At 39.9% G+C, this 22,446-nt stretch overlaps 2 protein-coding genes across 3 annotated transcripts in view; one reads left to right on the top strand and one right to left on the bottom strand.

Moving 5' to 3' along the window:
• Positions 1–10,266, bottom strand: part of lmbr1 (limb development membrane protein 1) — a 41,871-nt gene extending 31,605 nt beyond the window's left edge. The window contains exons 1-3 of one of the 2 annotated variants that reach the window (XM_082545552.1): positions 10,040–10,266; positions 4,159–4,231; positions 668–707 (exon numbers count right to left, since the gene is read on the bottom strand). In XM_082545552.1, the coding sequence (XP_082401678.1) occupies positions 668–707; positions 4,159–4,231; positions 10,040–10,102 (176 nt within the window). In that variant the 5' untranslated portion in view covers positions 10,103–10,266. The remainder of the gene's footprint in view (positions 1–667; positions 708–4,158; positions 4,232–10,039) is intronic. The other variant, XM_082545553.1, reaches the window with a different exon arrangement.
• A 50-nt stretch (positions 10,267–10,316) lies between these two features.
• nom1 (nucleolar protein with MIF4G domain 1) lies at positions 10,317–20,797 on the top strand. The gene is made up of 11 exons (XM_082545551.1): positions 10,317–11,386; positions 11,492–11,604; positions 12,915–13,110; positions 14,950–15,273; positions 15,407–15,517; positions 15,782–15,952; positions 17,827–17,948; positions 18,046–18,178; positions 19,525–19,656; positions 19,757–19,866; positions 20,240–20,797. Exons 1-11 carry the CDS (start codon positions 10,469–10,471, stop codon positions 20,415–20,417), a joined length of 2,508 nt encoding a protein of 835 aa, XP_082401677.1. The 5' UTR covers positions 10,317–10,468; the 3' UTR covers positions 20,418–20,797.
• Positions 20,798–22,446: the final 1,649 nt, after the last annotated feature.

Genomic DNA, 22,446 nt, shown 5'->3' with positions numbered 1-22,446 from the left:
TAAAAAAAGGCCACTTGCATCAAGTGGGAGTGTGTCACACGGATAAACATTTCCAGCAAGCAACATATTAGCTTATTTAGAATCAGTAGCCACTTAAATAAAACTAAACCTTCACCACCTTTGCCTTAGTCCACGAACAACAAAAGGCATAAACTGGGTATTTTTTCACAATATAGTGTCCAGACTCTGCCCAAGGCAGTGACCAGCTGCTCAGTGGGCCCGACACCCGTTTGCTAAAAAAGCATGTTAATCAGGCATGCTATCTATTGTGTGCGCAGGACCCTAAGGTACCATGTCCTCCAGCTGGAAATAAGCAGGCAGGACGAATGCGATGACAGCAGTCATACAATGAAGGGTGGATGTAAGATCCTAGCTGGAGTGATGTGATACCTTCATCACTGGTCTAGAAAATGAAACCATTTTTGAAACATACAGATTGTTGGGGAGCAAATTTATGAAAAATTTTTCTGGTTATTAGTAATTAATGATTATTTTGCTTAAGCTCGTCTTCTTCTTACTTTCTACATTAAATGAATTAACTGATTTGGACGCAGTAAATTCTGAATTGCAGAAAATTCATTTAATTTAATTAAGAAAATTAATGGTTAGCATCTACAAATAAAGAATTTTTTTTTAATTTTTGTACGGAACAAAATCCCACACTCACGATATTCTGTTGACAACAGCATCTTCATCCTCGTGGTCATCTAAAGAGGGAAACAAAAGTCCTTCAGTTTCAAGGAGAAATCCTGAGTCAGACTATAGACTCTGCAAAGACTACACTGTATATGTAAGTACAGCAGAACATAATCTAACACAGGTCATTTCAGCTTTGTAATACAACAGTTTCCTCAAAGCACTTTATGGTACATTATGATGTAAAGACCCCACAATGTCAGGAAATCCCAGCAACCATATAATTCCCTTACAAGAGAGCAATTGGTGATGGTGAGAAAAAAGAACTTAATTTTAATTTAGATTCAGAGAGGCAGCTACAGTGGGGCAAAAAAGTATTTAGTCAGCCACCGATTGTGCAAGTTCCCCCACCTAAAATGATGACAGAGGTCAGTAATTTGCACCAGAGGTACACTTCAACTGTGAGAGACAGAATGTGAAAAAAAAAAATCCATGAATCCACATGGTAGGATTTGTAAAGAATTTATTCGTAAATCAGGGTGGAAAATAAGTATTTGGTCAATAACAAAAATACAACTCAATACTTTGTAACATAACCTTTGTTGGCAATAACAGAGGTCAAACGTTTACTATAGGTCTTTACCAGGTTTGCACACACAGTAGCTGGTATTTTGGCCCATTCCTCCATGTAGATCTTCTCGAGAGCAGTGATGTTTTGGGGCTGTCGCCGAGCAACACGGACTTTCAACTCCCGCCACAGATTTTCTATGGGGTTGAGGTCTGGAGACTGGCTAGGCCACTCCAGGACTTTCAAATGCTTCTTACGGAGCCACTCCTTTGTTGCCCGGGCGGTGTGTTTTGGATCATTGTCATGTTGGAAGACCCAGCCTCGTTTCATCTTCAAAGTTCTCACTGATGGAAGGAGGTTTTGGCTCAAAATCTCACGATACATGGCCCCATTCATTCTGTCCTTAACACGGATCAGTCGTCCTGTCCCCTTGGCAGAAAAACAGCCCCATAGCATGATGTTTCCACCCCCATGCTTCACAGTAGGTATGGTGTTCTTGGGATGCAACTCAGTATTCTTCTTCCTCCAAACACGACGAGTTGAGTTTATACCAAAAAGTTCTACTTTGGTTTCATCTGACCACATGACATTCTCCCAATCCTCTGCTGTATCATCCATGTGCTCTCTGGCAAACTTCAGACGGGCCTGGACATGCACTGGCTTCAGCAGCGGAACACGTCTGGCACTGCGGGATTTGATTCCCTGCCGTTGTAGTGTGTTACTGATGGTGACCTTTGTTACTTTGGTCCCAGCTCTCTGCAGGTCATTCACCAGGTCCCCCCGTGTGGTTCTGGGATCTTTGCTCACCGTTCTCATGATCATTTTGACCCCACGGGATGAGATCTTGCGTGGAGCCCCAGATCGAGGGAGATTATCAGTGGTCTTGTATGTCTTCCATTTTCTGATGATTGCTCCCACAGTTGATTTTTTCACACCAAGCTGCTTGCCTATTGTAGATTCACTCTTCCCAGTCTGGTGCAGGTCTACAATACTTTTCCTGGTGTCCTTCGAAAGCTCTTTGGTCTTGGCCATGGCGGAGTTTGGAGTCTGACTGTTTGAGGCTGTGGACAGGTGTCTTTTATACAGATGATGAGTTCAAACAGGTGCCATTCATACAGGTAACGAGTGGGGGACAGAAAAGCTTCTTACAGGAGACGTTACAGGTCTGTGAGAGCCAGAGATTTTCCTTGTTTGAGGTGACCAAATACTTATTTTCCACCCTGATTTACGAATAAATTCTTTACAAATCCTACCATGTGAATTCATGGATTTTTTTTTCACATCCTGTCTCTCACAGTTGAAGTGTACCTCTGGTGCAAATTACTGACCTCTGTCATCATTTTAAGTGGGGGAACTTGCACAATCGGTGGCTGACTAAATACTTTTTTGCCCCACTGTATCTGCCACCCCTGGTTGGGGAGTGTGGGGGAAAAGAGAAGAGACAGGAGAGCACAGGAAGACTACGAAAAACAAACAAGACAAAAAACAAACTCTGGGCAAACATAGAAGAGAAAAAAAAAAAAAAAACAGCAACATGGATATAATAACATAATGAACGCTTTCATACAGATAGCTCAAAGTATCTGATATTCTCTACTCACCATACAAAACCAAAATGTATGATTAACTATCAGTACAAATACAGAACAAATTTCAGACAGCTGAAAAAAAAATGGATGCGTCCAGGTCTGAAAACTAAAGCCAACAGCCTTCACTTTTTGCAAAAAACCAAACGTCGGCCAATGAGCTTCCACCTTCAGTCAGACCCATACCTCACTTGGCACATTGAGTGTCAAAACACTAAGAGTCAGCGAAAACATTTCACAAACCAACAAGTAAACAAGAGGCTGCATCGATTTTATATACGTCATCAGGGGAAAAACGTCAAACAGCAGGCTAAGAATGTTGTACCCTTAAATATTATGTACCAGTTTTGTTACCTTGGGATTCAGTTAATTGTGGATAGTGGAAATTTCTATGTCACAAATGGTTAAGCGTAACAAGGCAATCCAAAGAAGTCCCACCCAGAACCAGAATAACCCTTGGACCTGTACCGTACTAATAATGCTTTTTACAACCATACAAGTGTTGATATTCTCCACTGACAGTAAACAGCTGGATGCACATGGTCACACATCTGAGCCTTCTTCCTGTTTTAAAAGAGCTTTTCCTCTACACTGTTGCAAGTGCTTACCTTATCATGTTAAGTACCTTGAGAAGACTTGTGCTAATGCTTTGGCACTATATAAAGAAAATTCAATTGAATCAAATCTCTGATTCTATTATCTAAAGCAAAAAAATAAAAAAATAAAAAAAATTTGATGATGGAAGCTAAAATACTCACACATTATTTGCTCTATAACCCAAAACCCAAACCACTGGGTGCAGCCTAGTTTTCTACAGTTTAAATCTCCAGAAGGGATTTCTGATGTGAAGTGGTCTACTTTTAAAATAAGACAAGGTAAGGCTGGGTGACCTGGACAAACTATATTAGCCTTGGGAAAATGGGAAAGAGTTCACATTATCTACATGACTATTTTTGTGCTACATGTTTGTATTTTTCTTTTCTTCTTGTTCTTATCTCCTTGTTTGTCACACAGGTTACAATCAATGTTTTAGGTGACGTAGCTGAAGTTATCAACCTCACAGGACAAGTTATGTCAGCATTAACCTAACAGCTTTTGTGACCAAGTGGATTAATGTGGCCACAGCCCTTCCAACACAAAGCAGGCTGTGTTCAGGCGTGGGTGTGACCCAAAGCAAACAACTATAGTATCCTTGGCTGTAAAAATCATGGGTTCTGAGTGTGAGCAAACACAGCATAAATGACAAAATAAGCAAACCTCTGTTATGCTTGGTGTGAGAATCGTTTCACCGCAGACACAGCGCTGCTTTTTACGTGTTACAGACAGGCGAGAATTTTAGTCTGAACTCACATTTTGCACAGCACTTACCACTCTTCCTCTTGTATCTGGTTATGATGAAGTAGGACACGATGTAGAGGACGGCAAACAGGAGGAAGCAAATCTGAAACAACATCACAAGAATTTTAATGCAGGATTTATTATGACAAGGGATGAATCAGCACATTGGAGACACCATATGCACCATCCACCCAGCAGATTTTAAACCCCAAAATATCCCACATTAAGACTATGACACACTTAGGTATTAAAAGGATTGTCAAAGTATTTCTTACACCATATGCTGTATATACAATGCTAATACCATTGTGTGCAGCTCAAAATCAGTAATACGTGGTCTTAGGTACAGAGTAGTTATTGTGTTTTTATATGATGAAGTTGAAAGATCAAAACCTTCTTCTCAGAGCTTTACTGCGATACCACTGTTAAATGTACAAGCTGTGCTCCCCCACTCTGAGGAACACACTGGGAATTCATTTATATCCAAGGCATTATCAGGCTTGACCATCTCTCCCAATACTGTAAAATAATAGGATCAACAGAAGTAAATACAGGAAGAAATTGATGTGTTCTGAACTAGTAGATAACAAAGGAGACTTCAATCCCAACATTTGTATTTATCTGAATAATATTTTAGGCAAAACTCGACTGTCTATGGTGTCTGTCGCAAAGAATAGCTGGCTATAAGAAGGCATTTAGCTCAAACTTGTAGCCTACACGTCACTCTGGAGTTTCTTTGGAACTGAGACTGAGACCACCTCGGGAGACCAGTTGTTTTGGTCCACACCCAAAAGCGATTACCGTGTTCACAAATGAACTGCACCAAAAGGAAAAACAAACCAGAGTCTGATATGAATGGACTAAACGGTGTGGATGTTAAAAGATCAAGACTGCCGTTTAACAGCAATGGCAGATTTCTTACAATGACCAACATATTCTGAGCTCACACAAGGTAACTTTTAGTTGTAATGGTGTAACCTCTAATTATTTGCATAAAAGCAATTTTGCATTTTGCATTAAAGCAAGTCAATAACTTCTCATGCTCTAATATTGAGCAATTTACTTTTTTTGTGTACCAGTAAATGATTACTGCAACTCAATTGTGCATGTCCCTTATGTCAGTTGCAAAGTTTATGCAGAAACCTTAATTGCAACCACATGATAGCACATTAACAGTGGCAACTAAGATGTTTAATATGACCCATTTATTCGATTAAAGTAGGAAAGTGAGAATTGCATTGTTGCTCTTATTTGTCTGATGACACTAATTAGGTCGAAGCTACATGCAAAGTGGTCCACAAATTAGATAACCACAGCCTCAAAACAAGCCACAGAAAGATCACTTTCCACATTCCCTTCTTCTCCTGTGACAGTGACCAGGACGCAACTAATCTTAGAAGCTCCCACTTCAGCACTTTGCACCTTGTCAACACCACATAGCTCACTGCGGCCGAGCTGGGGTTATGAGAGGATTCAACCAGATGCCAGGCGGACATACACAACACAGACAGGCAAACTGGCATAATAAGAAATGCCAAATGTCATAATGTGACAGCAGCAACAAAAACATTTTTCCTATCATATGCAGTCCCCTATCAAATGAAAGACTGCTCATATGTTTCTAGCTATAAATTCTGTAGTGATGCTGGTGCAAGCCGAATGATGTCCACAAAGTGGCAAACCCTGAACAAGACATCATCAGGTGCACAGAGCTGATAAAGCAGCACAGACACAAAGACACAGCAGTCTCTGAGGAGATAACAGCAACTTTCAGGCACAGCAGTGAACGCCAGTGCTACTACCCTTCTTATCAATCCATTTTCCCTCAAAAAAATTTTTTAAATTTGCATTCTATGTAAAGGAAAAATCAGCGAGTGTTGACAAGGGGACGTCATTTAACCAGGTTGCAAACCATTTCCAAAAACTTATTTTATACATTCACTCACTGGGGCAAAATCCATAACGTCAATTATTTTTGGCCAATTCAACAGAATTTAGGGGCCATAAAACAAGGGAAAATGCCTTTTCATGTGAGGTGAAAGAAACCTCCCACAGGCTTGCCGGAAGTGAATTTTGACCTTTAAGGAGGGCAAAAGTAAAGGAAAAAGATGTGCTGAGAGGGAAAAATAAGCTTTTTTGAAAAACAGAATTTGGCACAACAATCATTTCAGCATTACAATCCTATGTTACCAAATTGGTGGAAATTGGCTTGAACGGAAGAACAGCAATACCTTTTTCCCCGCTAAAAGGGGCTTAACAGATAAATAATCAACTTGTTTTCATGTACTGTGGCAATAAAACTCATTCAGGAGTAGTTTGATTTCAGAGACAAAAACCTGAAATATCCATCTATTTTGCAGATTAAATTATTAAAAACAATATTATTAACAGAGGTACATTCTGGGCAGTACTGTATACCATTAGCTTGAGTGTGTTTTTGATGTGTGCATTACCTTAAATAGCGTTATCTTCAGACTTCTCTAACACATTTCCAAACTTTAATTATTGCCAGATTATCAGAAAGATGCTTATTAGACAAGGGAAGGATCTTTCCTAATGCTGTGATGACCACCACAAGGCAAAAACATTAGCAATAAACCAGAATAAACTGGTGAAATTAATAATTTGTCCCTCCTTTTGGTTAAAGTGTCACTAGTCTGGGTATTTAATAATGGAAGAATATGATTTTGGTTTAGCATCACAGATGAATATACTGAAAAAGACCAGCCTTTTCAGAAACTTAAGTAGTAAAAAGTACTTTCTCATAATGGTAACAATCTCATAAAACAATAATAATAATAATAATAATTATTATTATTATTATAATTATTATAATTATAATTATAATTATAATTATTATTATTATTATTATTATTATTATTATAACTACTACTAAACAATGGCTGATTGTGACGTCAATTATAATAAAACTTTTTATTTTGTAAAATACAATGGTTAATAGTCTACAAAAAAATGTGAAAGCCTGATAATGACCTACAAGCTTTGTGATGAGATGACAAAGAAATATGATTACTGTCCAAAACATGTGTGAACTGTGGTCAAAATTATTCAACTCTAACCTGATTTTTCTCAGTAACCTAATTTTCTACATTCTTGCTAAACATAGGCACAGAATTTTTGCATTATTATTTACAAGTGGTTTCATTGTGGAAGAAAAATGATTCCCAGTTAGGGCCTGATGAGAACATGAGGTCCTGTCACTGAGAGATGTTTACTGACTTTAAGCCTAACCTACAGTAACCCCAACTGCAAAACAAGTACACACAATAACTGGAAAATATCAGTCGCCTGGCACCTGTATAAAAAATTAAAATTAAAAAAATCCATCCATAAGCTGACTCACCACAGACATCAAGATGTGAAATGATACACTGATGTTAATCCATCACACAGAACGATTTGCAGTTGTTGATATAAGATACTGACATCCAGGCGTACAGGCTCAGGACAAAATGTGCAAGCTAAAGCTCAGATGTTGGCCTTGCTTAGTGCTGAGATATCTGATAGTCTCTATATTACACAAGATTCTGACAGGAATAATTAAGGAGACTTACTCTAAACCTCTGAAAACTGAAACCTTTTTTACTCTTTTAGTTTTCTTTTATTTGTTTTTTTTCTCCCACCTAGAGCTATGGAGACATCAAGACACCACAATTCAATGAGAAAAGACAGGAAACTGTATACCCAAAGGCTAATTTTGGAAAAACACTGATAGACAGTATATTAAAGTTGTTTTAAAAAAAAGAAATGGAGTTTCTAGCAAAGCATTTCACAAATAGGTAAGTCTAGAGCCACTCTGCTGGACAAACTTTGTATTGATACATCTAAATGAAATTAAACAGCTTCTACCGTATGCTGTGTAAAAAAGAACAGGTGACACACTGCTGATAAGATAACTGCCACATGAATAAATTAGGTGGTTGTGTTACTTAGCAATGCTATATTTTTTGTATTGTGAGCTTAAAAGTTACTATGGACAGTCTCTAACACACAGAAAGAGAGACTTAACGAGAGAGATATGACATTCAAGGAAATCCAAATTTGAAATCTATGGAAGAAATCTGCAACAGCAAATACAGTGGTAGAACGTTTATAAAAACCTTATTTTGGATGAAAAGTCAGTAGACAGTCTTGACTGGTAACTATTCAAGCAGCCTTTAGGTCCCAGGGACCACTGAACTCTAATTTAATTTAGATGGCTGGTGATTGCATTAGATAGTTTCTTGAAAGACAGAATGTACCGTTGCAGTGGGGAAACATCTCTCCGATAAGAACCTAACATACATGCATATTGCATTGTCACAAATCACCTTTATATTATTTGCCAAATTCAACAGACTGTAACATGTCAACAAAATGGTCTTCTACATAAAATGCATAGATATAACTATCAAAACATTAACAATGTTAATTCTACTAAAGCAGGAAGGCTTTAAATGATCATATAATGGGATTTAATCACCCCTAATTACACAGTGAATGACATATGAGACAAACTGGTTACATTTCCAGGGTGTACCCCGCCCCTTGTACTGGATAATCAGAAGAAAATGGATGGACGGTCTACACTGGGATGTGGCATTACACCGATATTGACTGATGATCGTTTTTATAAATACTGGTGGACGCCAGTGCTACCCCTCAGCCTCCTAGTAGATACATGTATGGTGTCAATTAGAAAATCCTACGCCACCTTCTTCTCAAGTTATCGCTTTCACAAGATTTTCAAAAAACAACTTAACCTCTGACCTTGAGGTTGAGGTCACTGACATTCAAACTTGTCTGAGATTTTTAGCTACACCTGTAGTATTAATTTCAAACTCCTATGCCGCCTTGAGTTATCGCAGTCACACACTTGCTTGTCAACAACATCTACCCACTCAGGTGATAATACCCCATCAGCCTTTTACAGCTGGGAGGTAAAAAGGACATAATGGTACTGTGTTTAAAAATAAAAACATATTAAACAGAGGTTTTATGCTCAAAATGGAGCTATGACGAGTGACTATGAATGTAATCATGATTAGTCCTCATGCCTCACTTAACAAAAGCAGGTGCATTTTTCCTGTTATTTCTATCTTTTAAAAAAACTACAATAAACCACTGTATAATATAACTTATATTAATAAACACATCATGAGTGAAGATGGATTTTTCCACAAAGATATCACTATAATTATCAATATCATCTGGTGAGCAGGATAAACCTGCAGTCAAAATCTGATACGGTTACTCTGTACTAAATTTTAATTTATTTAATTTAAACTAGTTTGTACAGATTACGTGTCATATGGTGGCTTCTGTAACACAAAGATTACCCAACTTTAAAGATAAAGTATAGCTTATCTTTGCAGCCAAACTCTACGATAAAATGTAAAGACCAGGTATTACGACAATATCATGCGATAAAAATCTGATATGGTGACTGCGAAAAAGTGTACGGTTTTTAAACGGAGCATCGAGCAGCGAGAACATAAACACTTCATCCTGATTTGAAACATATGCGACACACAAAGCTTGAATTAGACAGGACCCTGACATTTTGTCAATGCCACAGTTACAGATACCTCTACTTAACCGTGGGGATGTTTACATGCCAAATAACATCATATAGTGGGTTAGCCAAGTTCTCCTGTGATTAACTTGGTGGCAGCTAGCGTTAACGGAAGCTCGTGTTAATTAGCGGGTTCACGCGCTTTTTTATATTTAAACCCAACTTGGTGTGTGACATAACCGGGCATCAAATTTCATTGTTTCTTTTTACATTTTTTAAGTGGGTCTTAAAATACAATATCAAGCGTAAACGAATACTGCCGAGTCAAACTGACAGGCAAAGCTAACGCTAGCAACCGTTAGCGAGCTAGGCTCGACTAGCCGCTCCGCTACTTACGATGTACTCCCGAACTTGGCTGTGGAAATTCTGCTCTCTAATAGTCACATCGTCTTCTTCCATTCTTCATATTGCAAGAACAATTAAAGCTACTGAGTCCCTACATTCTCGCCTGTACAACTGACAGCAACCAGGGTAGCAACTCCTCCTGCTTCGTCTATACTGTTCTGCATAGACTGCTCTGACTGGTTAAAGACAGTTTACATCGGAGCGACGTAAACCACCCCCGAAAAACCGCCCCAAAATAAAATACGTCATCAGCTGCCCTGGAAGGGAAAGGTCACGTGTTTCTGGGTCATCCTCATGGAGGCCCATGTGCATTGTAAGGTATTTATATGATCAGAATAGTTCAGTTTCTTTTATTTTGTGTGCTTGTAGCAGTTTACAGGCTAAGCTATCTCTAAGCTAGCTACCGTTGAATTCGTAGAAATGAAAGGGAACTGGAAGCATAAAGGTAAGACGAAGAATAAGAAGAAAGGCAATGCCGTGTTACAGAAGTACAGGGAGGCAGTGGATGTTTTCCTTAAAAGCAAAGGTGGCTCGGAAGAAGCGGAGAGTGACCAGAGGTTGAGATTTGTGAAAAAGAAGAGTCGAAAGGAACTACGCAAGGAAAAGCGGAAAATGAAAAAAGCCAAAATGAAAAGTCACTACGAGGGCAAAAACACCGTCTCTCTGCCCCCAAGTGATGAAGGAAACCCGAAAAAAGGGGCTGACAAGCATCAACAACCACACACGCAGAAAAAGAAAATGGAGAAAACAAAGAAGGAAGGGTCGAAGTCGCATCCAAGCGAGCCTAAAGACAAGTCAGACAAGTCTGAGACACCACCTCCTTCCAAGAAAGGCAAGCGAGTCAATAAGCTTCAGGAAACAAGAAAATTGGCACTTATGGAGGCAAATGAACAAGAGGACAGAGAAATAAAGAAGCTGGAGCGATGTCTTGGATTAAATAAAAGGAAAAACAAAAAAAGTCTCCCTCAGTCTTTTGTGGCTGATGGACTTGATTACATCCTTGGGGTGCTTGACTCTGGATCATCAGCTGTGGGCTTGTATGAAGATGATGATGTTGACATGGAAACAGCCAAAGAGAACTTTAAAAAGCTAGATGACTCTCAGGGGTCAGGCGAGGACCCGGAATCTGAAGGAGAGATGGCGAGTGAAGGCAGCGATGATGACATTGATGATGACGATGAAGATGATGACATGTCTAATGAAGAGGAAGCGGATGAAGATGAGGAAATGGAGGATGACCAGGAGGGGCTTAATGATAGTGGCGGGCCTGATTCAGAAGATGAAAAAGAAGGGGAAACAGAGGAAGAAACAGACGCTCCCGATACAAAAACGGAGACTGTGAGTGCAGATATATGTAATATCTGGTTGTTTCTATCACTTCATTAGATAATCTTGCTTACTGATCTATTAATCTAATAATAAACTAATTCTTACAATGTCAAGGTCACCTCCACAAGTGGCAAGTACGTGCCACCTCATTTGCGTAACATGGGAGATGATAAACGCAAAGCTGAGCTAGAAAAACTGAAGAGGAACGTGAAAGGTCTGATGAACAGGTAACACAATGAAGTCGATCCCCCAATGGGAATTTTATTTATATAGCACATTTCATTATATGAATCAATTGATTTTGGGTCTTTTTTTTTAAATACATGGCTGTAAATGTCTGGTAGAACAGGTCACCTACTAATCAGATGGTTGGTGATTCAATCACTGGCTGCTTCAGTCTGCATTGTTGGTCAAGATGTAAACCTCTAGTTGCTCTCAGATGAATTCATCAGAGGGTCAATGTTAGATAGAAATAATTTAAAGTGGTGAATGAGGCATATATAAAGTGCTCAGGTAGAGTAGAAAAGTGCTATATAAGAACCAAATCTATGAAAGCTAGCAGCTTGTTCCAAAGAACAGGACCACAGTACCTATAAGCAGCTTCACCACACCTTCTAACTCTGGGAAGGCTTAAAAGATCTGCAGCTGATGACATGAGAGGTCTGACTGGGTTGCAAACACTGAGCAAATCTGGGGGCCCGAACCTATTGATATGATAAAACTGCAATCACTGTCCAAAATAATGAGACCTAGATCATAAATAAGAACGAATTTTCTGTCGCTGACTTCTTGGACCAACAACATATAACAGCTAAAATAGTTAAATAATAACTGATGTGCGACGTTATAGCTCCACTGGTTGAGCAGGTGACCCGTATATCGAAAGGCTGCAGGGACTTCGTTCAATTTGGACCTGGTCCATTTCCTGAGGGTCATTCCCCCCTGCTCTCCCTACTTTCCTGTGTATTCTTGACTGTTATGTCCAATAAAGGCTGAAAACACCCCTCCCCCTTTTAAAAACAAAATGTAAAACTTGGCTACAGCTAACTGAGAATATTGATAGAAGCCTACAAAGCTCATCTTAGGCATAGGTAGGACAGGTACTCGTATAGCTCTAACCCTTTACTACAACCCACGTTCAGTCGTTTACACACATTCATACAGCACTTTATTTGCTTTTAAGTGTTTTCTAACTATCACCTACAGACTCCAGTGTAGAATATGAGCCATAGGTGGTTTGTCTTAGTTTAGTAATACTTACTCATGGTTTTAAATTTATAAATGGGTCATTTTGATGGATTTTAATCCAGGTTTTATACAGAGACTTTTCTGCAACCAACTATTAGAAGCAAACAAACATTTTATAAAATATTAATTAATCACTTCAGGAATTATTCAGTGGAAGCCTCTTGCTTGTTACCTGGTTAGTTAGATGCAGGTACTGAAAGAAGTAGGTAGTTTAAATTCCCACACATAGGAAAAACTAATGTAAGTTATTTAAATTCTGCACAGTTCATTGTTGTTTTGTCATCCTCAGGTTGAGCGAGCCCAACATGTCATCCATCTGCGGTCAGCTAGAGGAGCTGTATATGAGCTCCAGCAGGAAGGACATGAACGACACCCTGACAGAGTTGCTGCTAGCAGCCTGCGTCACCCCGACCCTGATGCCAGACAGATTACTGATGGAGCACATCCTGCTTGTCAGCATCCTCCATCATGCTGTGGGCTTGGAGGTAAGACCCCCTCCTTTGAGCCCTCAATTTGAGGTTTATGGTCTGCCAGAAATTTTCAAATAGACACAGAGGTATTTAAAATATGGCTTGTAGGCTGGTTTTACTTCCTGTAAACTTGTGGAGATGCTCAGATCTGGTACATAGATAGAAGCGTTAACACGGTTGCTGGTGTGTGTGAGAAATAAAAACCACTGACCTGATTCACATCAGCTCTTAGATTATTTACAGGAGGCTGTTTTTCTAACTGGCTAGCTTCTTTTGCACATCTCAGTTGAAAAGTAATACCCTTTAAATAAATTGGAAGGGGATCTGTAACACTGATTGTTATCTGTCAGTTTGATTGGTCTACGTCATTCTCTAAATGACATAAAACGTAAATATTAAACTCAGGCCTACCAGGCAAATTTAAGGTCTGGCTATTCCAGCATGGCATGCTACAAAGACTCTTGTTTATCATCCATAGTGGAGGAATTCAGTGTGGCAATGTGCAGGGTTGTAATGCTCCTTAGAGACTTGACTGATAACAAGGTGACTGACACAGGAGTCACTACAATAGCTGGATGCAAAAGCAGGCACATCAGTGGCACAAGCAGAAAGTATGCTGAAATTGAGAGAAGTTACTGGCAACCCCTGCTTGGGGCGTCAGGGATTCGGATCCACTCACTTCCAGTAATGGGTAAAATCTGATCCAAGACAGAGGAGAGACATGGTTCAAGCTGAGATCCGGGAGTTCGAGGAGGAAGGTAGAGTATCCTGGGCAAAAGCACTGGGTTCACAAGGAACCTGGATGAAGTGAGATTACTTGGGCTGAACTTTGGAGATTGGAGCCTTGCTCCGCTCAGTTTATTACGCCCTTCCATCACCAACAAGCTACAGAGGGAACAGAGGGTGGTAGGCCTGGCTATTCCCAGTCCAAGTAGGATGCATGGGGTTCCCTGCACAGTCTGAGTGGAACACACTCACGGCTTTTGGAATAACAGGAAGAGATAAAAAGGCAGCCATCCATAGGTTAGAGGAGGCCGCCGAGAGAGCTTCTTGTTGGCTCTAGAATAAGAGGGAGGAGGGTAACTGGGGACCAGGAGGAGGGTAACTGGGGACCAGGAGAAGATGGGCACTGACTGGCCATCACTGCTGATCCAACGACCTGAGGCTGTTGTTTTTCAGAAACACCCGATAATAGTTGAACACCACCTGACGACATCTTCTCCTGGTCGAAGTCGCTGTAGCACTATATATAGTTTTATAAACATTAGGCTGATATTTTAAGCCATGTGCTATTGGCTTAAACATTTGGGTTTGTTTATAAACCTTGTCATATATTAAATTTTTGGCACTTTTTTATTATTTGGCATATTTTTCCACACTTAAATGTTTCAGATCATCAAACAAATGTTAATATTGAACAAAGATAACCCGAGTAAAATACAAAATGCAGTTTTTAAATGATGATTTTATTTGTTAAGGGAAATAATGCTATCTAAACTAAATGTGGTGAAAAAGTATTTGCAGCCTCTTATTAAATCATTAATCTGCTGAGATTAAACACACTGGCCATAATCAGTTCATGCCTTTATACTCAAGCACACTTGGGTTCTGCAGCAGGACAATAATCCAAAACAGACCAGCAAAAACCTAGTGATGGTTTTGGAGTGGCCTAGTCAGAGTCTGGACTTCAATCTGATCGAGGTGTTTTGTCATATTAAATTTTCTTTCACATGAAAAATGCATGTGTAAAGAAATAAGAATTCAGGAAAGCAGAAAAAAAGCAGATACTTTTTCATAGTGCTGTATATTGCTCTCATGTTGATCACATATCTTATATATCCTCTCCTTTTGCAGGTAGGAGCCCATTTTCTGGAGACAGTTGTGCGAAAGTTTGACGAGCACTACAAGAACCCGAGTGGAGGCAAAGAGTGCGACAACCTGATCGCCATCGTTGCTCACCTGTATAACTTCCAGGTGGTACATTCCGTCCTCATCTTCGACATCCTAAAACTGCTGGTGGGAACATTTACAGAAAAGGACATCGAGCTGGTCCTGTTTGTGCTGAGGAATGTCGGCTTCGCCCTGAGGAAGGACGATCCTCTAGCTCTGAAGGAGCTCATCTCTGAAGCCCAACGCAAGGCCAGCGATATGGGGTCGAAGTTTCAGGATCAAACCAGGGTAGGGAGATGAGATCAGATTTTGTTTTTTTTAAACCAAGATTACGTTTTATTTCCTAACTGATCACAATGCTGTGTCATGATTTCTCAACCAAGTTTAGAAGCATTTCTGACTTGTGAAAACCCGTCCTCAGGTGCGTTTCATGCTGGAAACAATGATGGCATTGAAAAACAATGACATGAGGAAGATCCCTGGCTATGATCCCGAGCCTGTGGAGAGACTGAGGAAGCTGCAGCGGAGTCTGGTGGGTGAAAGCCATATTTTATTTGATTTTATTACCTGCATTATTAAAAATAAGTCTAAGCCTGAACTTAATCCTATTAAACATAATAATCATTCTTTTAGCCTCCACTTGTACCACCAGGTGGCCCCAGAGTGCCACTTTTATAGACTTAAACGTCTACTTTAATAGTTCACACCTTCAGGAATCCTGTCACAATATTACCAACTAATATACCTGGTGTTAACCAGCTGAGTCTTCTCATGGCTAACACCTTGCGATGCTCAGATCCACAGAAGCGCAGGGGGCAGTGACATGAAGCTGAGGGTCTCTCTTGATAGTCTCCTGGCAGCAGAGCAGGTGGGCCGCTGGTGGATTGTCGGCTCATCGTGGAGCGGCGCTCCCATGATCAGCAAGCAAGAGGACACAACCACAAAACAAAGCCCTGCTCAAGGACAGGTAGAGTACCGGAGCTGCAGAAGACATTAAATTATTATAGCAGCACTCATGTTTAAATTAGGCAGCCTGGAGCACATCTGGATTAGTGTGAGACATCTGCTTCAGATGTGTGTATATCCATGAAAATTCAACGTGGCTGTCTGCTGTGTTCAAAAATGGTAGAAAAACATGTGGGAGGCACTGATTGATTTTCAAAGAATGACTGTTTGTCTTAATGCCTTAGAAGAATTATTGTATTGGTTAGCAAAAACTGATCAATATGAGGGGTGGATATTGATTTTTTTTTTTTTTTTTCATGACAAAAAAATGAAAGACAACAAGTTGGACAGAAGCATTATTAAATTAGAAATTAAACGTATTCCTATAAGGATCATCATTTTGAAGCAGATCTGACGTCTAAGAGGGCCGCAGATCCTTTCAAAGGTGACATTTTCCATCTTCCGTGTGTGGCCTTGGCGTGTTCTTCACTGATGAAGCAATGGATCGCTTCACCTAGAGTAAACACACATCCAAGGATATAACCAGTTTTACAGGTAGCTTCACATCCAGTAGTTTGGATATTATTTGTAAGATCTGGGGTGTGCGTTCAGTTAAGACAATGAACAGAATAAGACAATATTTACCTAGAATAATTACTTGGTAACTGTCAATTTTGTCCTTGCAGAAGCAAAGGAGACAGCGTTTATCATGAATTTTAACCGCTCCACCACTTCATTCTGGCTCCTTCGATCATGAGAACAGTTAATAAAGAAGCAGTAAAGCCTCCCTGTGCAAACCCAAGGTTTTTCTTGGACACCCCGATGTTCGGAGTGAACGGCCTCCTCATGAGCACAGCTGAGGAGATTCTAGCAATGATGACGCTACCACAATAAACCCTTTAAATTACTCGCTTCCAAGAAGAAAACTAATAGATTTTTTTTTCAGTTCCAACAGTTCCTGGATTTAAAATTTTCCTTCTGCAGCTAATATGTAATGTGTACATTTTTGACACTGTAATTCTGACCACCTGATGGTTGCCACCATATTTTTTTTTCCATTTTCCTCGCCATGTGCTTAAAAAAACGTTAGTGCACTTCTAGGCAGATCAAATTAAGATAACATTTTTTCCTCCTTTCACTTAAGCATATTTGGACACTGTAAACGTGAATAAGTTGCTAGTAATCAAAAAATTAGTACCCAAACTCGTTGCCTTAGTTGACTTGAGATAGCCAAGTTAGGGGAACTTGTTCTCTGTGATCGCACAGTGCTTAGAATAACTTGATTTTTCTGAGTGAGCAATACTAAATGAATTAGTTCAACTGAGATATATGTCTATATATTTATCAGTTACAATACTAAATGAATTATTTCAAGTTACACATTGGCCATATGTCAGCTGACATATATGTTAGTTGGCATGTGTCATGTATGTCAGCTGATCTATATTGACATATGTCAGTTGAACTAATTCGTTTAGTATTGCTCACTCAGAAAAATCAAGTTATTCTAAGCACCGTGCACTCAAAATAAGTAAGTTGCACTAAGTTGGCTGGACTTAGTTCTTATTAATGCTTTTCTGCAGCAGTATCTCTGTTGGCCCCAAGGAGGCAGCAAGTTTCTTTCCACTCTGCGTCTATGCTGTTCATCAACATTCCCATGAGTCTGACATTTAGCCGGTTTATCTTTTTTATAGAGTATTTTCAGGAACTGTACTATGATCACAGCCCTCCATTTGAATCCTTTTATATATTTTCCGCTTTGCATCAAAGTCTTAACCTGCAGCTATGTTGGGACAATGATTAACAAATAAATAAGGTACGAGGAAAGCATGGCTTCATCAGTAATGGCAGCATTTATCGTTCTATAACTGTTGTCATTGTTTTATTTTTTTTTAGTTTAGTGCCAAAGTGTTAGAGCTGGCCAGGAAACAGAGGATGAACACCGATGTCAGAAGGAACATCTTCTGTGTGCTTATGACCAGTGAAGATTACCTGGATGCATTTGAGAAGCTGTTGAGGTTTGTTTCGTCTCACATCTCTGTTTCTTTCTTCAGTTTTTGGAGTAGTTTAGCCCATTTGAAATTTTTATTTATTTTTAATTTGCTATGTTTAAAGGATGGGTCTGAAGGACAAGCAGGAGAGAGAGATTGTTCATGTTCTGATGGACTGCTGTCTCCAAGAGAAAAACTTCAACGCCTTTTACGTCATACTGGGAGAGAAATTTTGCTCACATGACCGTCGCTTCCAGGTAGCCTTATTAGCAAAACCATGTAAGACATGTGCTGCTTGTTCAATCAATGGTTATGGTAGATTATACTGTAAATCCTTCTTATATTTTAGTTTAAAAGTCTCGTAAGTTTGCATAATCAGTTTAAAAGGGTTTATTATGGGATTTAATTACCTGGCACGGGCATATGACCACCCGGTCTCTCAAACTGTGTGTGATCTGTGTGTGGCCTGCAGTTCACCTCTGCAGTGTGGGAGCCTCTGACACCTCTGGCTTCTGATTTGACTCAAACTGTGATTACAAACAATGGCGTTGAGACCACACTTCCTACTTTGCTGTCATGTAGGCCAGCAGCTCATATCGGAAACTGGTGACCATTGTCCTCATCAAAGAGCTCCAGAACGGAGCTGGTGGGAATGTTTGCTTTTCACATGTAAACTGGGTCTCGATGAGAGGGTTATCTCTTTAGAGGAGTCGGTTATTTAAGGTGCTTAATTTGGTAATCACTGATGACAGTATTGCGGATATAGTGTTGCATCAATGAGCCAGACTTGTCTTTTATTTTAAAGTGATCTTGAGCAATAGTTCTCCGAGCTTTCTGGGGAATCTTTTGTCATTGGCTGCTTTTTCACTCATTTTCAGTCAAGTTCTTGTAAGTGTTTTTAACCCACTTAAAACTTGCTTATGAATCATTCAAGCATAAAAAAAGCAGAAACGCATCATTTGTTCCCATTTCTTTGTCATTAGTAGAATTTACAGAAATGCCAAAGGTAACAGTTTTACAGGATTATAATAGTTTTCTTTTCGCACCGATGGGGTGAATCACAAAACGCTATTGGCCAAAAACTTAGGCATCATGTGCAGTGTGTCCTAAAAATTTAAGTAAACTGGACACGTGAATGACAAAAGAAGAAATGGCATTAAGAAAAAAACTATATACTGCAGATGAACAGTGTCTAAAAGGCGTCTTCTTAAGAAAAAAAATGGTTTGGAGCTGGTTTTCAGTGGTGTTAGGGGTCATGTTAGATTTTGCTCCACTATACAGTACTATCTGGAAAGCATCTGATTGCTACCAGCTTCATTTCTCAGCATAAAAATGATCCCAAACACACTGTCAATGCAGAAAACGCATACCTAGATAACGTCCCACTGTGTGTTTTTCTATCGGTCGTAGATTGGCCTCCACAGCAGCAGCGTGGGTTCATCTTGACAGAAAAATAAAATAAAAGCCAGCTAATATCCAAAGAAGGGCTTTGAATGTTCTTCAAGAAGCCTGAAGGACTATTCCTGTTCTTTTACACAATACTATATGATATGTGTGTTTCTGGATTTAATTGTTCCTTCAAACCCTCTCTCCTTTCTCATAGATGACTTTCCAGTTCAGCCTCTGGGACAAGTTCAGGGAGCTGCCCAACCTTTCCAGCAGCACCTTTAACAATCTGGTCCAGCTGGTCACCTGCTTCCTTCAGAGGAAATGCCTCTCACTCTCCATTCTCAAAGTAATTAATATTATGTATATATTACATGTATTTAGTTGATTTTACAGATTAAATCTTTAAACCTATTCTTTGCATTAACCTCTGCTGTTTGTGCCTTTAGGTAATAGAGTTTGGGGAACTAGATAAGCCCACAGTGCGCTTCTTGCGTCAGGTGCTGACCAAACTGCTAAAAGAAACTGAGCCCGAGGAGCTGGCCAGCATATTTGGAAGGTGAGCTGCACAACATCAGGAGAGTGATGTCACACATAGCAGGGGATAGTTTAGGGTTTTCTCCATTTGATTTAGAAAGGTTGTCTCTGTAGAGTGCATGGAACTCTTTCTTCCTGTAAAGTCACCAGAGCTATGGTTTTCACATCGGTGCAGTCGGACATCACACAGAGTTTGTTGCCAGGAACTGCTGGTGCACCTCTGTTAAGAAAAACAAAATTAAGAACTGCAGCCATGACTAAAGCCCTGTGAGGCTGCACTGGAGCATAGATGTGTTAGAGCTATACCACATGGCTGTACCATCCACCTTCTATAAACTGCTATTAGCTCACACCTTGAAAGTCAACTGTGACTCTTTTTGTTTCCCTTCTGCCAGGATTTCAGGAATTCCCAAGCTAGGAATGCTGAGGGAGGGCTTGAAGCTTTTCATTGACCACTTCCTCCTGAAGAGCATCCTGTCCCAGGGAGCACCAGAGAAAGCAGCATTGCTGTCAGAGCGTGCCCAACTCGCCACCAAAGCCATGGAGGCAAAAGAGACAAAGCTAAAACTGTAAAACACAGAAACGCACACAGCAAAAACTCAAAATATGGACTGTGATGAAAAAACAAAAAGAACTGGAACAACAGAAGACCTTTTAATACAAAAACACAAACCTACTGTGTTACTTATAAAGGAAACAAGGAAATGAAGAAGATGTGGTTAAATCTAGCAGTTTGCCTTGGTGTGTCTGTGTACAATAAAGAAAGATTTTTACATTTGAAAGTTATTGATTCCCTCAGGCACACACCAGCGTTTAAAGGGTAATCCACTGTAATAAATAATTACATAATGTTCATGCTCTTGTATATTTGTTATGAAAGAAAATGTCCTGTACCTTCATGTCAAAGAAAACCTCAATAAATTAACTTTCAACTCCTTTATGTGGAAAAAGAACTGTTTTGTGTTGGCGTAAGTCTGTCTACGTTTTCTTCAGAGACTGCCCTCGGGGAGGCAGTGTGCATCAAGAGTTAATATTGCACAGTTTGGTCACCTGGGTCCATTCTTCTGGGCTTTGCTGAGTCTATTTACACCTTCCACATGATAAAGCAACTTTTAATCTGGTCTTTTTCAGCCTTAAACGTGGCTGATTGCTGCATATTTGTGTATGTCTATCCTTTTGTGGATATTTGCTGTAGGAGCAGAGAGAACCGAGAGGTGTTTACACGCCTTAATGAAATGACCTGGAGCCATGAATCTGTCCTATACTGTTCGCTAGCTGACACCAGTGCCTCTCCGCATTGTAAGCATAGCAGCATCAATCTGCTAGATTTGATACTTGCTCCTATTAATTAGCTCCGCTGGTGTGGCCTGAATCAATCCAAGACTTCGGAGCAGTACCCTGAGGTCAGGAATAGGACACTAAGGTCACCCGGGGGAAATGTTGCGAGCTGTCTCAGGTAATTTTAGAGAGCGCAATTACTTCATCAATTCAGTCAGTTGAGAATTTTGGTGGAAAAGCTTGAGAATTTGGCTGCTGAGGTGGAGATAATGGGATCAATAGGCTCACTGTGCACTCCATACACTGGCTATTGTCTGCAACCATGAGCCGGAGAGTTTCCTTCAGCCTCACCTGGTGTGTGGGTCTGACCCTCAGCTGAACTTTGATTTAGTCTGCTAAAGCAAACAGCAGAAGATAACTAACAGATCCTTCAGTAATCCCTATACAAATGGCACATAATCAGTGAGACCCTGCTATAGATTAACGCTGATGACTGCGGAGGAAATGATAACGCGTCAAATCACCGCTAGCCCTGCTTTCTGGAAATAGAGCCATGCGTAAAAGCGCGCACACGAGGATTATTAAACTGCCTCAGAGGCCAAGTCGGATTAATTGAGATATACATAATATAATAAAATACGTGGTTTGTCTGAAAGAGGGTCAGGCTAGATATCAACACATTAGCAGTCGGTGAGATTTGAGGGTGTCCACTCATTTTCACCAAAAACTAGGCGCTAGATTATTTGGCCTGCACACACACACACACACACACACACACATATATATATATGATCTATGATTACAATTTATAGGTGTTAGCTCATGGAATTTAGATGTTACACGGATTAGAATATATTCTTATTATTAAACTATTATTGCTCAAAATATTTGCACCAATACTGCCCATTTTCCACAAACGCGCATCCTGTGAGGTCAATAGTCAATTATTTATATTTTGTTAAGCTGAGTTTATGAGTTTGAATGATTTCAGTACTGAAAATAGTGCCTGAGCAGCCAAGTTTGTCGCTTAACACGCCTTTAAAACGCTTTATTAATACGAGCCCATTGCTAGTGTGGTGTGAAATGTTTCCTCCGTCTGACTGCCTCCTTGCTGTTTGCTCACACTGCACGTTTGCACAGATCTGACAGCGCTATTAACAGTAATTCCCATGACCCGACCTGTCAGAGCAAGGAGGAAAACACAAGCCTCTGTCCGGAAACACACTGCGAGCAAAATCATAAATCAGAGGGAGTGCGTTTGCAAGAAAGAAAATAGTTTTATATAGGAAAAAAAACCCAAAACACTTTATTTCACATTGTTTGC

The sequence above is a fragment of the Aulonocara stuartgranti genome (genome assembly GCF_965226115.1).
Source record: "Aulonocara stuartgranti genome assembly, chromosome: 9".
NCBI lineage: Eukaryota > Metazoa > Chordata > Actinopteri > Cichliformes > Cichlidae > Aulonocara > Aulonocara stuartgranti.
The sequence above is the reverse complement of the archived record's forward strand: the minus strand, read 5'-3'. Positions and strand labels throughout refer to the sequence as shown.